Below are 13,609 nucleotides of genomic sequence, written 5' to 3' on the forward strand. Positions count from 1 at the left end.
TAAGCACCCCCTCACGCCCCACCCTCGGGAACGAGGCCTCGGGAATTCAGGGGAGTGGCTGTGGGGGCGCGTCGCGGCTCCCGGCTCGGCCAGCCCCTCTTCCTAGACATGGTCTGATCCCCATTGTAAAAGCTGCGCCCCGAAGACGAGGACAGTGGTGTTCCCGGCTTGGGGCTGCAGGAATCGCTTCGTGCTGAAGCTCTTGCATTATTTTAGGGTGGGGCGGAGAGGGCCCTGGATTTTTGGGAAGTGGGGGTGGGCGGGGAGGAAGACCGGGGGGGGGGTGAGGGGGGCAGGACTCTGTGAGGGAGCCCGTGAAAGACTATGGGGAAGGACCAGGAGCTGCTGGAAGCTGCCCGCACTGGAAATGTGGCTCTGGTGGAGAAACTCCTGTCTGGCAGAAAAGGAGGGATCCTGGGCGGTGGATCCGGACCCTTGCCCCTGTCTAATTTGCTAAGGTAAGGACGGGAACCAGCTCTGGGATTGCACACCTCGTTTTGCATTGTGATAGATCCGTTCTCATTCTCAGAGTTACTGCACCTGGTGGCTGCCAGCGATTCATTCTTAAATTAGGCAGGAAAAGAGACTGTGTGTGTGGAGAGGAGGCATGAGGCTCCTAGTCCGATTGATGCCTTAGATTCTTTGAGTAATTTGAAAATAGCCTTCCATCAATGCGTCAGTAGCTACTTTTCTCCGAGCTATGGTGCAGAACTTGTACATGTACTAGTGTTGCTGGAAGAAAATTGGTGTTCCACTCGCTTTTCACCAATATTTATGTATTTTCAGTGTCGAACCCAGCCTTTTTTGTCTATTTGAATGAAATTGGTAGAGAAGCTATTGCGTGCATCCAGTTACCCTGCAAAAAGCAACAGCCTTTGGTTGCTGTTACCTTCTCTTGCAGAAGGCATTTGCTGTGCTGGGGGTTATGATCCCACAAAATGAAGCAAAGGAACCTTCTGATGAGATGTCACCAGTACAGGGTGTGTGTAAAACTTGATGAGGCAGGTGAGGCAGCCCCAGCAGTACATCCAGTTACCTGGACACAGCAGAGTGAAACTTGGTTAGTAGGATGACGGATGTCAGGTCGGGATCGGGATGGTGTATATGGAATATAGTAGAGGCCTTTTAATATGAAGATGTTGCAGGTGAGACTAATATTGCTTGGAGACTCTTAAGATGACATTTAAAAAAATGTCAAGGTCTTTATTCAGCAGGTAGTACCTTAGAATAGCTGGGTTGATTTGCACGTTGGAAAAACTATGAACTTAAAAGTTGAATTGATGGACAAATTAAATAAGAGGGAAGAAGCCTGAAGAATATTCATTAGGTAAAATGCAAGGAAAGCTCTTTATAAAATTATGGCTATTCATTTTGCCCTGGATATTTTTGGAAGCATCAGTCTTATTTGGAAGCATCATATCTTCACCCTAGAACATCTCTTAAGCAACCCAACTGTACTTGTAAAAATTTTTAAAAATCCAAGTGATTTTCTTAGCTTTTAAAAACTCCTGTGCCACTCTTGACAAGTGTTTAATACAGACTGCTGGATGATAACATTGTGTCCTTTACTCAAATTCTTTTATGTTGTAGAGGTTGGGCAGTGCAGTTAATTACAATATTGGCTAATAGAGAAAATGAAAACATCTGTATTAGAGTGAAATGAATTTAGTTGGCAAATAGTTGATGGATTTTAAAAAGCTCCATATGTGATCATCTATACTTGTTAATAGTGACATTTTATTGGAATGATGGTTCATGTCAGATCAGTGAATGTGGGACTTATTTTTTGTTGATCTTAGAAGTGATGACTCGTGTGTGTGTGTGTGTGTGTGTGTGTGTGTGTACTCTCTTGTTAAGTAATTTCAATTTAAAATGCAAATAGTTTACATATTTCAGATTATGGCTCTGATAATTGCCCTTAGTCACAGGTAATTTATATAAAAGCAGTTTATCTGGTTATGGTTTTAAAGTTGCAGATAAAATAAATATGTTTACTAGTTGACTGAATTAGTTGTAAAAGTGTTTATGGCTAGAAACCTGTAATTTGAGAGAGGTTTGTAAGTAATCAGTTCCTTTGGAAAAACACTAAGGAATTCTTTGAGAACAGTGAGAACTTCAGTTAATGTTATTGAGATAAACGGTATTTTAAAAAGCCCATCTTTGGGATAGAAGTTAAAAATAAACATCTTTTAAATACATTTTCAGTTGTGCCATTTAAAAAAAAGGATAGATGGCAAATTTTTGGAATTAAGATAAAATTTCAGAATTGTAACCCACAGCATAATTCTTGATTAAAACGTTTTCCCTTTTGCTCGTTTTGTCAGGTAAAAATGGTAGCTCTATAACAGAAATGTGCCTGGAAAACAAAACTTAAAATCATGTGTTCATTGGAGTAGTTTGAACCAAGTTGTAAAAGTTAAAATCAAAACCAGTAACCTTTAAACTTGAATCTATCTCATACAAAATAAACAACTAAAACAATGTCTCTGAAGAAAATCAGGGTTTAAAATGTATTCTTTGGATGATCCTTTGCATAAAATGAAATTTCTAAGAAGGCACATTTAATTGTTACTTTTTTTCACAAATGATTGTCATCAGAAATTTATTTACAGAATAATGGACAATGTGGCCCCTTCCTCTTCAAACATAATGACACTTCAACAGTTTTAAATACTTTGGAATAAATTGCAAAATGGATTTGCCACTACCTCCTCCCTGCCTTTATTACTTGTGCTGTGTAATAGTGTCAGATACTCTGCTAAATGCTTATGCATATCATCTCATTCAATTCTTCTATCAGCTTTAAGTGGCTGAGCCTCAGTTCAGAGAAGGACTGAAGAGTTAGGAAGATTAAAGACTTGTCCAAGGTCACTTAATTAGCGATGGCAAAAATGTGAAGTTATGTGATTTAAATTTGCTTTTCCACATCTTAAAGTCTTACTCATTGAATCTGTTGGAATCACAAAAATTTAAGATACATGGCGTAGTCTAACCAGAACTGTTTTTTGCTATGAATAATTTGATTTGAAAATCCTTAATTTCTTTCCTAAATTACAAAACAAAACAAAAAATCTCATGACTGCCCATTGAGGGATCACTAGATAAGAACTTTTCTTTTTCTTTCTTTTTTTTTCATTTGATTTTATTTTATTTCTTTTCAGTGTTGTAGAATTCATTGTTTATGTGCCACACCCAGTGCTCCATGCAATATGTGCCTTCCATACTACCCAGCACCAGGCTCTTCCCATCCCCCCCCCCCAAAACCCTCAGTTTGTTTCTCAAAGTCCACAGCCTCTCATGGTTTCTCTTCCCCTCCAATTTCCCCCAAATCACTTCTGTCCATCTCCTCTGAAAATGCTTTTGTTGACATATTGCCTACTAAGAAGTGAGCAGTAGCTATCTGATGGGGAATCAGGTATGCTTGGGTGCATTTTCAGCAAAAGTAAGAATGATCTTCAATAAGTATAAAAATCTCTCTAAGTCTCACTGTCCTCTTCTATAAAATGGGAATAGTAATGGTACCTATCACATATTTGTAAGAAGTGGAATAGAAAGAAATGAATGCAAAGCATTTACCACATTGGTGGTTATCATTAGTGTTATTATTTCTCACAGAGATTTAAAGCATTTGACTCTGTTTCCTAAGATCTTGATTACTAAAGTTTTGCTTCATAATGGACATACAGTAAATTTCTTTAGTACAGTTTCCATTAGAATTGCAGAATAGCAAATAAAATGGGGCCATTTATTCAACTTCTGACCTAGAGGAACATCTTTTACCTGTTAGTTATTCTAGTGTTGTAAAACCCTTAAATGACTAGGTCCATTCAGGGTTTTTTGACAGCTCTAATTAAAAAAAATTATCCTTATATTGAGTTGAAATCCTCCTCCCTGTAATTTCCAACAGTTGGTATTAGTTGGCAATGGAGTGTAGGTGAAGTTATATTTTCATGCTTCTCACTATTCTCTTTTTATTTATTTGCATATTCTCAAATTCTACAGTGACTCTCGTAAAGGTGATGAGCAGAAATGAACAAAATGCACCAATAACAGTTGACCAGAGTAAATATACTGGGACTTGATACACTGTTGAATTAAAAAAAAAAGAAGTTTACAAAATAGCATTTGTAGTATGATCTTATTTTTTTTTAAGAAATATAAGCACTTGTGAAAATTTATAATATGTGTTAAGATGTATGGAATGATAAACACCAAAGTGTAAAAAGTAGTCTTCATCTTTGAGGTAGAATTGTGGGTGATCTTTATTGTCTTTTTGCTTATTTACATTTTTCAGTATTCTAAAAATGAACATGTGTTATGTAATCAAAATAGCAGCTATTTAAAACATCACACAGTGAAATTATTATTTTTGTTATTGATTTAAGATGTACCTTAATACAGATCCATTTTACTGAGGTATATAATGACATTGGCTCACATTAAGCAGATACTTAAAGCTTCCAGGTATTTTTGTCAATGACTTGTGAAGCGGTGGTTCTCCTATCATATTTGTAGAAGTGTTGATTGAACTTGAGTTATTCCTATTACATTTATTCTTCCTTGTTTAGCCTATACTTATAATCTAACTAGGTCTTTTTGATTCTTGAGTCTATCTTCCAGCATATTAACTTTATCCTCTGCACCATCTGTAGATTTAATAAGCATGTTTTCTATAATTGGAATTCAACCATTATGATATATCCCTAAAGAAACTTTCTTTAGCTTACTATGAATTTAAAAGTAGCAAACTTTATACATGGTATTTCTACCAGCATTGAAGCCATGTAATAGAAATCTCATTCAGCTACTTCTAATATACCTGTGAGAATATTTTGAATATTTTATCCATTGTTCTTCTGAATTCATGCTGTGTCCTGTTTATGACATTCTTTTGATCTATCTCTAGTAGTAAGTCTATAAATTGCACCTAAATCAGGCTACTTTATTATAGCTTGTTTACAATGGTATACATTGTAAACAATGGTATACATTGATGATGCCTAGTACTGATGCAAATTCCTTCTCCCTTGTACCTAATTCTTCTGAATACTTATACTCAATTAAAATGTCTGTTATGACCTCGGTCTTTTTGAAATTTCAATAATGTCCCAACATTATTTGTTTATACTTTTTGGTTTGAAAATGATTCTCACTAGAGATGACAGAAACAAAATAGAAGTTGGGAAGAATCAGATTCTTGGCATTGTTAGATATCACAGGAAATTCTCTTGCGGTCTAAAACCATCCACAGTTTTAGTTATTCTGTCAGAGCTTATGGTTATATTATCTGTTATAGAAGTGAACTTTTTTATGCCTCTCTTCTTTTTTTCAAACTTAGTTGAAGGAGACATTGATATTTTCCCAGGTAAATGCCTTTTTGTGTTTGTTTTCAGTTATATCTCTCTCTCATCCACACCTTTTGTCTTTAAAGAAATCTGAGCTCCTTAGAGCTCATCAGAGTACTCAAATTGAATTACCTCTTTCCTTTTCTCTCTCCACATTATATGTGAAGTTTCATTTTATTCAACATCTCTTAGGAGACAGCTGCAGAATCTTTTAGTGTCTTCCTTTGACACAACTACCTTTTAATCTAAACAAAATAATTGCTATTTAGAATGTATATTGAATCATTTCTTTCTTGGTGAGTCTAGATTAAGCAATAATAAAGCAATAAAAAAGTTTTACAACTCAAATTTACTTGATTTTCTTAATAACTCAAAGGATCACATGTAAAGCATATTATAAATTCTTGTGGAACATAAAGTCCAGTTTTTTGGGGTGCCTGGGTGGCATCTGCCTTAGGCTCAGGTCATGATCCCAGGGTCCTGGGAAGCAGGAAGCCTGCTTCTCCCTCTCCCACTCCCCCTGCTTGTGTACACTCTCTTGCTTTGTCTCTCTCTGTCAAATAAATAAATAAAATAAAAAAAAACCAAAAAGAATCCAGTTTTCAAGACCCCCATGTGAAAAAGTAGATCTGTGGGAAGTAGGGGAAAATAGTCTCTACTCACCAAAGATATGTAAACCAGAGAGATTACAAATTTTTTCAGATTTATGATTCAGTTCATGAAGTTTTTGGTGATGGGTAAAAGGAGATAAGAGGCAACTCAGAAGTGTTGTAATTTTACAACTATTTGGGCAATTGTTGTTATTGGGACTCTGATAAGGTACTGACTTTCAGGGAAACTGCATTGGTTAAGTGGAATAAATCACAAACAGAGCAGTTAAACTGCATGAAAATGTTATATCTATAAAAATAGTCAAGTTGCAAGTGGGTTATCTATTTTAGATAGTAATGATGTTTGAAGCGGTGATTGCACCATTATGTTCAGGGAGCTGTGTCTGCTAGAGTGAACAGTGCCAGCTGCATGATGCGGAGTGAAGAGAGAGGAGAGGGAATTTTGTTATTGACCTCTTCTCTACTAAGCTATGTTTTCAGCTCCCTCATCAAAGCAGTGAGACTGATGTGTAGCAGGGAATTAGGACAACCGGCCAGTAGTGACTACTACTCACCCTGTCCATTCTTACATTGTCTAATTCCTAGTGTATCTCAGTGTATTCTTCAAGTCATGGAAGGGTAGAACAGATCTTCACTGACATTAATGCAGAAGCTTACAATATTCAGCATTGCCTCTATTGACTTTAGCAATTTAACCTCTCAGGTGACAGTAAATACAATTTGATTTTTTCAGTTGTGTACTGAAATAATTTGATTATGTATTTGATGTAATTTTGGAAAATTCTTTCAAGGAGCCTATTATAATGTTCATCATGTGCATTTAACTAGAAATGGGAGCTGACTGTAATTCAAATCAAGGGTTAGAAAAAACTAATTTTAGTCTACCGAACCTGAAGTTTTTTTGTTTTTTTTTTAAACATTTGCATGCATTTCAGTGTGTCTTTGGTTCCATTTTGAACATATTGCAGCGTAGCTTTAGTTAATTAAAATGTGAGTTTTGGTTATTCATCAAAGAATATTTTATATTTTAAAAAGCAGGAATTCACAGAGAGCATTCATCTGTGTTCCACTTCTTTCTCATGTATGTGATGACATGGTCAGCTACACCATATGGTAGGCAGAGGCACAATGCCAGTGGAAAACTCTGAATTTTCCTCTATAACACAGATCTAGGAATTCTTCTTAGAGTCCAGTTTTCTTCCTTTGCATCTGTAGAACAGGAAGTGAATTCTTCATTTGTGTTAAACCTGGGTTTGGCATGAAATTGTGTGACATTCGAGGGTGAATCAGAATATATGGTTAAAGGATAAATTTTGTTTTTGTCAGTCTCTTGTGCAGTCTCTAAAGAGTGTTCATCTCTGAATCTGTTTCTTAGAGATAGTGTTTCCTTTTTTAATAGCATGTCTTCATTAATTATTTTATAAAATGGAACTTTGATTCAGTTGTGTTGTAGTTATTTGGGTTCTACTGTCTTGTAGAGAAGCTTTATTTAAAGTGGTTAATTACTTCTAGTTAAGTGAACTGAGACATTTGGCCTAGACTTGTCACCTTCTTTGATCAAATTGAATCAAATCTTGACTAATAGATGTAGGCATAAACAGCTAACTTAATTTCTTGCAGCCTGCTTGATATTTCTGTTCCCCACACCACATTTCCTTTAACCCTTCCTGCCCAAATCTCTTTTTCTATAAAGAAAACCTCTTCTGCATTTTAATTACTACAAGTTCAGCCTGGCTCTAGTTTTTGTGCCAGTTGTCCCTCTCCTGAAGGGAAACTAATTTTGTGTGAGGAGTAGAGTTGGGAAAGGCTGTGTAGTGAGACATAGATTAAGAAGAACAAATATTGGGCTTTCCTCATGTCTGGTTTCCTGCCTGCCTTGGTGTTAATTTCTCCTCTAACCTCATGGATCAGTGCTCTTGTAACTTATCTAACTTTATCCTGCCTTCAAATACTATTTGTGGGAGTTGAAATGTGACTGCAGAGATTTTTAGGAAGAGGAAACTATTTTAATATTTTCATTTAAAGAGCAAATAAAACTTTAGGCTCAAATAGTAATGCTTTGGATCTCTTGTTAGCAGAGCTGATGAAGTGCATTTTGCCAGATTTGCAAGAGAGATTGGTTAAAGGTGGTCATTTATTTTTCCTTCTTATGAGGTTGATGCTGTCAAAAGACAAAAGGGATTTGACTGAAGACATGAGAAATGGGATGGCATAGGGCTGGTGCTGCAAAAGCCTTTTCTTTTGGCTATTTATTTGGTCCCTGGAACTTTTTATTGGTATATGTTATAGTAACACACCTGTCTTAGATATCAGCTTGTGGTATGTTGTTTGCCTATTTCAAGAAGTTATTCCTTAGAAGTACATATTTATTGTATAATCAAAGATGACAAGTATATGGAATAGAATTGTATAAGAGCTTTGACATCTAATGTAGTTTGAGATTCAAATTCCTTTAAATGCATTTTCTTGTTATTTAAAACTTCAGTATCTAAGTTATTCCATAAATGTATGTTTTACTGTACAGGGAAGACATTTGAAGTTATGACCCCTGGATCCTAATTTCATCCTTCCACATTAAACTTTACTTTTTTTCTTTTCTTTTTTGGGGGCTAAATTACTATTTAGCCACTTTGAGTCCTTATTTGGTACCTCTAGTAACTAATCTGCTTTTTAAATGTTTTATGTATCATATAAATATGCTAAATATAGTGTCTTTTGAATATATAAAAAACTTCTATATTTACTTACAGAATTATCCCTGTTTTGTATAGCTATTTTAGTATAGGACACGGGAGTGAGTGGGAGTGTGTTTGGGAGGAGCAGCAGGAATTATGCAGAGATGTTCTTTGGCATGGTAAATTCCAGTAGTCGGGTACTCTAGGACAGAGTTGTTCCTTCTTTATTTGATTTGACTAATGACCAGAGTGATCTGTCACTCTGAAGTTTGATAAAAGCTTTGAAGACATAATCAGAGAAGGTGAAGAATTATGAATAATGGTTAAAGTACTCATGTAAGTTTTTTTACTGGTATGTTTTATGCTATGTATTAGGATATTTTTAGTCCAAGTCTTATTATTCAATAAGCCAACTACTCTCCAACTAACCCAACAAGTCAATCAGGATTTCATAGGGAACTGACATCCAAGAACAATGATAACAAAGAATTATCTCTCATTGTTATTTACAAATATTTCTTTTTTTTTTTTTAAGATTTTATTTATTTATTTGACAGAGAGAGAGAGAGAGGGATCACAAGTAAGAAGAGAAGCAGGCAGAGAGAAAGGGGGAAACAGGCTCCCCGCTGAGCAGAGAGCCCGATGTGGGCCTCGATCCCAGGACCCTGAGACCATGCCCTGAGCCGAAGGCAGAGGCTTAACCCATTGAGCCACACAGGCGCCCTTATAAATATTTCTTGAGTACATTGTGGATTCTAAAATTGAATGAGATCCTCTCCACCTAACCCCAAGTATTTGTAGAATAATGGAACAGGTATGTCAACAAAGAGTTAAAGTACAGTGTGATATTTATTGTAATGGAAGTACCAAATAATACAATAGGAATGTGAAGATAGAATTATTTAATTCTGTCTGGGAGAAGTAGTCAAGGGAAACTTCAGAAAAGAGGTGATTCTTGACTCTTACTGGATGAATGGGAGTTTGCCAGGCAGACCATCTGAGGGAAGGGCTTTTCTGGAGAAGGAATAGTATAGTCAATAGTAGTATGTGAAAATGTAGGATATAATTTGGAGTATTGTAAGTAGTTTGGTATAGAGCATGGGTAAGAGGCAAGTCTGAAGATTGAAGGACTTTGTGCTACACTAAGGATTTCTAACTTAATCCTGAGGAGCATGGTGATCCGTTGACTTTTTTCCCCCTCAAATTTTTGATATATTACTTATTCATTTATGATGATAACATGACTCTGTTCCAAATAATTAGGTAAAATGAAAAAAATCACTCCTAATTCTATGGCTAAGGCCCATTTGTTCCGGTGTATATTTAGTATAATTGTTATTAGATAAAACATACATTTTGAATCCTGAATTTTTGCCTTAATAGTATATCATAAACTTTTTCTGTGTTATTATAAAGACTTCATAATAGTATTTTTAGTGGCATCATCTCATTTAGGGATCCCATTTAGGGATATCCCATTTAGGGATATCTGGGTGGCTCTGTTGGTTAGGTGTCTGCTTTTGGCTCAGGTCATGATCTCAGAGTCCTGGGATCAAGCCCTGCATCTGGCTCCCTGCTCAGTGGGGAGTCTGCTTGTCTCTTTCTGTCCCTCACCCCTGCTCATGTTCTCTCTCTCTCTGCAAATAAATAAAATCTTTAAAAAAATCCCACTTAGTGCAGAATTTTCATAGACTTCCTACACCAGAATCAACCCTGTGGTTGTTTATTAAACATAGGAATTTTTTGGTCTCACCTTGGACCTACTGGGTGAGAATTTCTGAGTAAAAGTTTTGGGAATATGCATTTCATAAGCTTCCCTAGGTAATTGTTATATACACTAAAATGTGAGAACCCCAGATCTGGTATATTTATCTTAACTTAAATATTCTTTTAATGTAGATACTTGGATAATGTTTAGGTAGTATAGTAGTAGTATGATGAACATTGTCATAAAAACCACATTTGTCATAAATTATATTCTTAAGAGATATATATATATATATTTTTTTTTTTTTTTTTAAGATTTTATTTATTTATTTGTTTGTCAGAGAGATAGAGTACAGGCAGGCAGAGTGGCAGACAGAGTCAGAGGGAGAAGCAGGCTCCCTGCGGAGCAAGGAGTCCGATGTGGGACTTGATCCCAGGACACTGGGATCATGACCTGAGCCAAAGGCAGACGCTCAACCGACTGAGCCACCCAGGCATTCTACTTAGGATCTATTTCTAAAAGTGGAATTGCTTGTATTATTAGTGTCCCAGATATTATGCCAATTGCTTTACATGCTTTGTATCCAGTCTTCACAATAGTCCTGAAAGATATTTATTGTTAACCTTATAATTATAATTAGGGGAAAAGAGCGGAAAAATTGAATAACTTGCCCAAAGTTACAAAGCTAGTAAGTGACAGAAGCAAGATTCAAATTCAGGACTTTCCAATCCCTGAATATCTTTTTATTGTGCCCTATTGCTTCCTTATTCCATAGGGATCAGTGTTTCTCCTGGGTTAAAATACGAAAATATGAGTATGTTTCCAGGAGCAAAGAGAAAATACATTTTCTGCAAAGTTACACAGTAATATATTTTAGCTCATACCTAATTTTCAATTATTTTTATTTATGCTCCTCATGTACTTTCACATTATAGGCAGTATTTTGTTTACATTTGTTTATTGATAGCACATGAGTGATAAGCTGGATTTAGTGTTAAAATAACTGAAGATGTTTTAGGATATTTGTCAGTCATCATTTTCTTTTTTAAAATTTTATTTATTTATTTGAGCAGAGAGCCCGATGTGGGGCTCGATCCCAGGACCCTGAGATCAGGACCCAAGCTGAAGGCAGCAGCTTAGCCCACTGAGCCACCCAGGCTCCCCAAGTCAGTCATCATTTTCTCTTTAAAACACGGTGGGACTGTTTTATCCAAGATTTTGTGGGTGCATAATGGTATCTAACTTCTGTTGTCTTCAAAGGTGGTTTAATAACCTGTCCATGCATGCCAAGTCTCCAGATGGGTGTGATTTATTTTTCCCTATTTCTTCCCTCTCATGAAAAGGAGGAAAATATAGTATTTACCATAGTTTTCATTTAATTTCATTTAACTTTTTGATTCATTTGTTAAAGCCAATAAATCTGAGCTCTTAGTTTTAACTGCTTTCATTACTAACTGAAGGATCTTGTCAAGTCTAGTGTTAGGCTCTGTAGAAAAAGCAGGCAATCAGGCACTTTGTCCTTAGGAACCTTCTCATCCCCTGTTTTTGTTCTCCTCTGTCCTTTCGCTAAACCTTTGTTCCTTTCTTGTTCTGAGACATTTTTTTTTTTAACCTGAAACCCAGAATTCTCATTCAGTTTTATCATGTACAAATAAAAAGTTTCTAAATTGCCCCTTATTTCCTCATGCCATGGGTGTCCATTTTCAGCAACAGTAAATGGCATGGTAGAAAGAAGCAACAGAATATAATGGAAGAAGTCAGTCTTGAGCTGGAATGAAAACTCTGCTGTTGAATGGACATTTGGTCCAGGGCAGGTTATTTAACTTCTTTGGACCTCAGTCTCCTGATTTAGAAGTGAGGATGATATCTATGTTGTAAAATTGTAAGGATTAAAAAGAATTTATATAAAATATCTAGCACAGGGCCTGTGATTTAGGAGGAACCCAAAATGTGTGGTTTTCTTTGTTATTATTATTACTGAGGCATTATGGCTGTCTAAGGAATAATTAGTATAAATTCATGAATGTCTTTATTTGATGTGAATTATGGGATATTTGCATTTTAATATGTAACTTCTTTAGGTACGTTGTCTTAAGTTAAATCTTTAATGATGTATGCAGCAAGCCAGGCCACTGGGGGTGATATATTTGCTTGGTCCTTCTCTGATCTCAGAGATAGTGATTACTTTTTTTCTGCCTACTTTTAGGAATAGTACTGGTCACCAGATATTTAGCATTAGTTTGTTATCGTCTACATTTTTCACAAAGCTAACTTGAGCATGCAGAGATTGTGTTCTGCTGGAGTTGTGTGTGCTGTGTTATATATAATCCATGAGGTTAATGGTTTTCTAATAAGCTTATCATTGATATTTTCTTTATCTGGCTTTTTAAAGCATTTTTCATTGACAGACATTTTGAGGTTGTGTACTATGTATTCAGCATGGTGATGGTGCTTTGGAGTATAGAAAACAGATTCTCCCCTCCAGGCAATTTGCAGAAGTTACACACATGAGATAATACCTAGCTATATAGTAGTTTCTAATTTCATAGAGTATAAAAGCTCACAAAGTAAGCTTTTTCTTCTGATCAATCCAGTGTCAACATTTGGCTCCCATCTTCCATTATATATATGAACTAGATCTGACCATGAGTCAGGGTTAAGTAATTCTTTAATGGTTGGAGCTAGAACTTTAAGAAAACTAATTTTGATTTTTAAATAATCACATAGTTGTGGAAAAGCTAGTTTAGTTGAAGTAACTTTTCCTCTGAACCACCTGAGAGTAAATTGCAAACCTGATGCCCTGTCACCTCAGGATATTTTAGTTTGTATTGAGTTTATATTTCCTAAAAGCAAGGGTATTTCCCTATACAACCACAATACAACTACTAAAATCAGGAAATTAATATTGCTACATTGCAACCATTAGACCCCATTCAAGTGTGGGCAGTTGTCCTAATAATGTGCTTCACTGGAATCCAGTTCAGAATCATATTACATTTTGTTGTCACACCTCCTTAATGTTCTTCGGTGTGGAAGAGTGTCTCAGTCTTTCCTTGACTTCTATGATCTTGACACTTTTTAAGATGATAGGCCAGTTATTTTGTAAAATGTCCCTCAGTTTGGGTTTGTCTGTTTTTTTCTTAGGATTGGATTCACATTGTGCTCATGTTTGGCAGGAATATCACAGAAGGATGCTGTGTTCTTTTCATTGCATCCTATCAGGGGTTGCATGATTTTGATTTGTACAGTTGCTCATAATGTTCACTTTAA

General features: G+C 36.0%; 1 protein-coding gene across 17 annotated transcripts in view; it reads left to right on the forward strand.

The window, feature by feature from the left end:
* Positions 1-296: 296 nt before the first annotated feature.
* The window catches only part of ANKS1B (ankyrin repeat and sterile alpha motif domain containing 1B), a 1,111,154-nt gene continuing 1,097,841 nt past the window's right edge, over positions 297-13,609 (forward strand). For all 17 annotated transcript variants that reach the window (XM_032346661.1, XM_032346662.1, XM_032346658.1 and 14 more), the window contains exon 1: positions 297-458. In XM_032346661.1, the coding sequence (XP_032202552.1) occupies positions 325-458 (134 nt within the window). In that variant the 5' untranslated portion in view covers positions 297-324. The remainder of the gene's footprint in view (positions 459-13,609) is intronic.

Source organism: Mustela erminea, chromosome 6 (assembly GCF_009829155.1).
Source record: "Mustela erminea isolate mMusErm1 chromosome 6, mMusErm1.Pri, whole genome shotgun sequence".
Taxonomy (NCBI): Eukaryota; Metazoa; Chordata; class Mammalia; order Carnivora; family Mustelidae; genus Mustela; species Mustela erminea.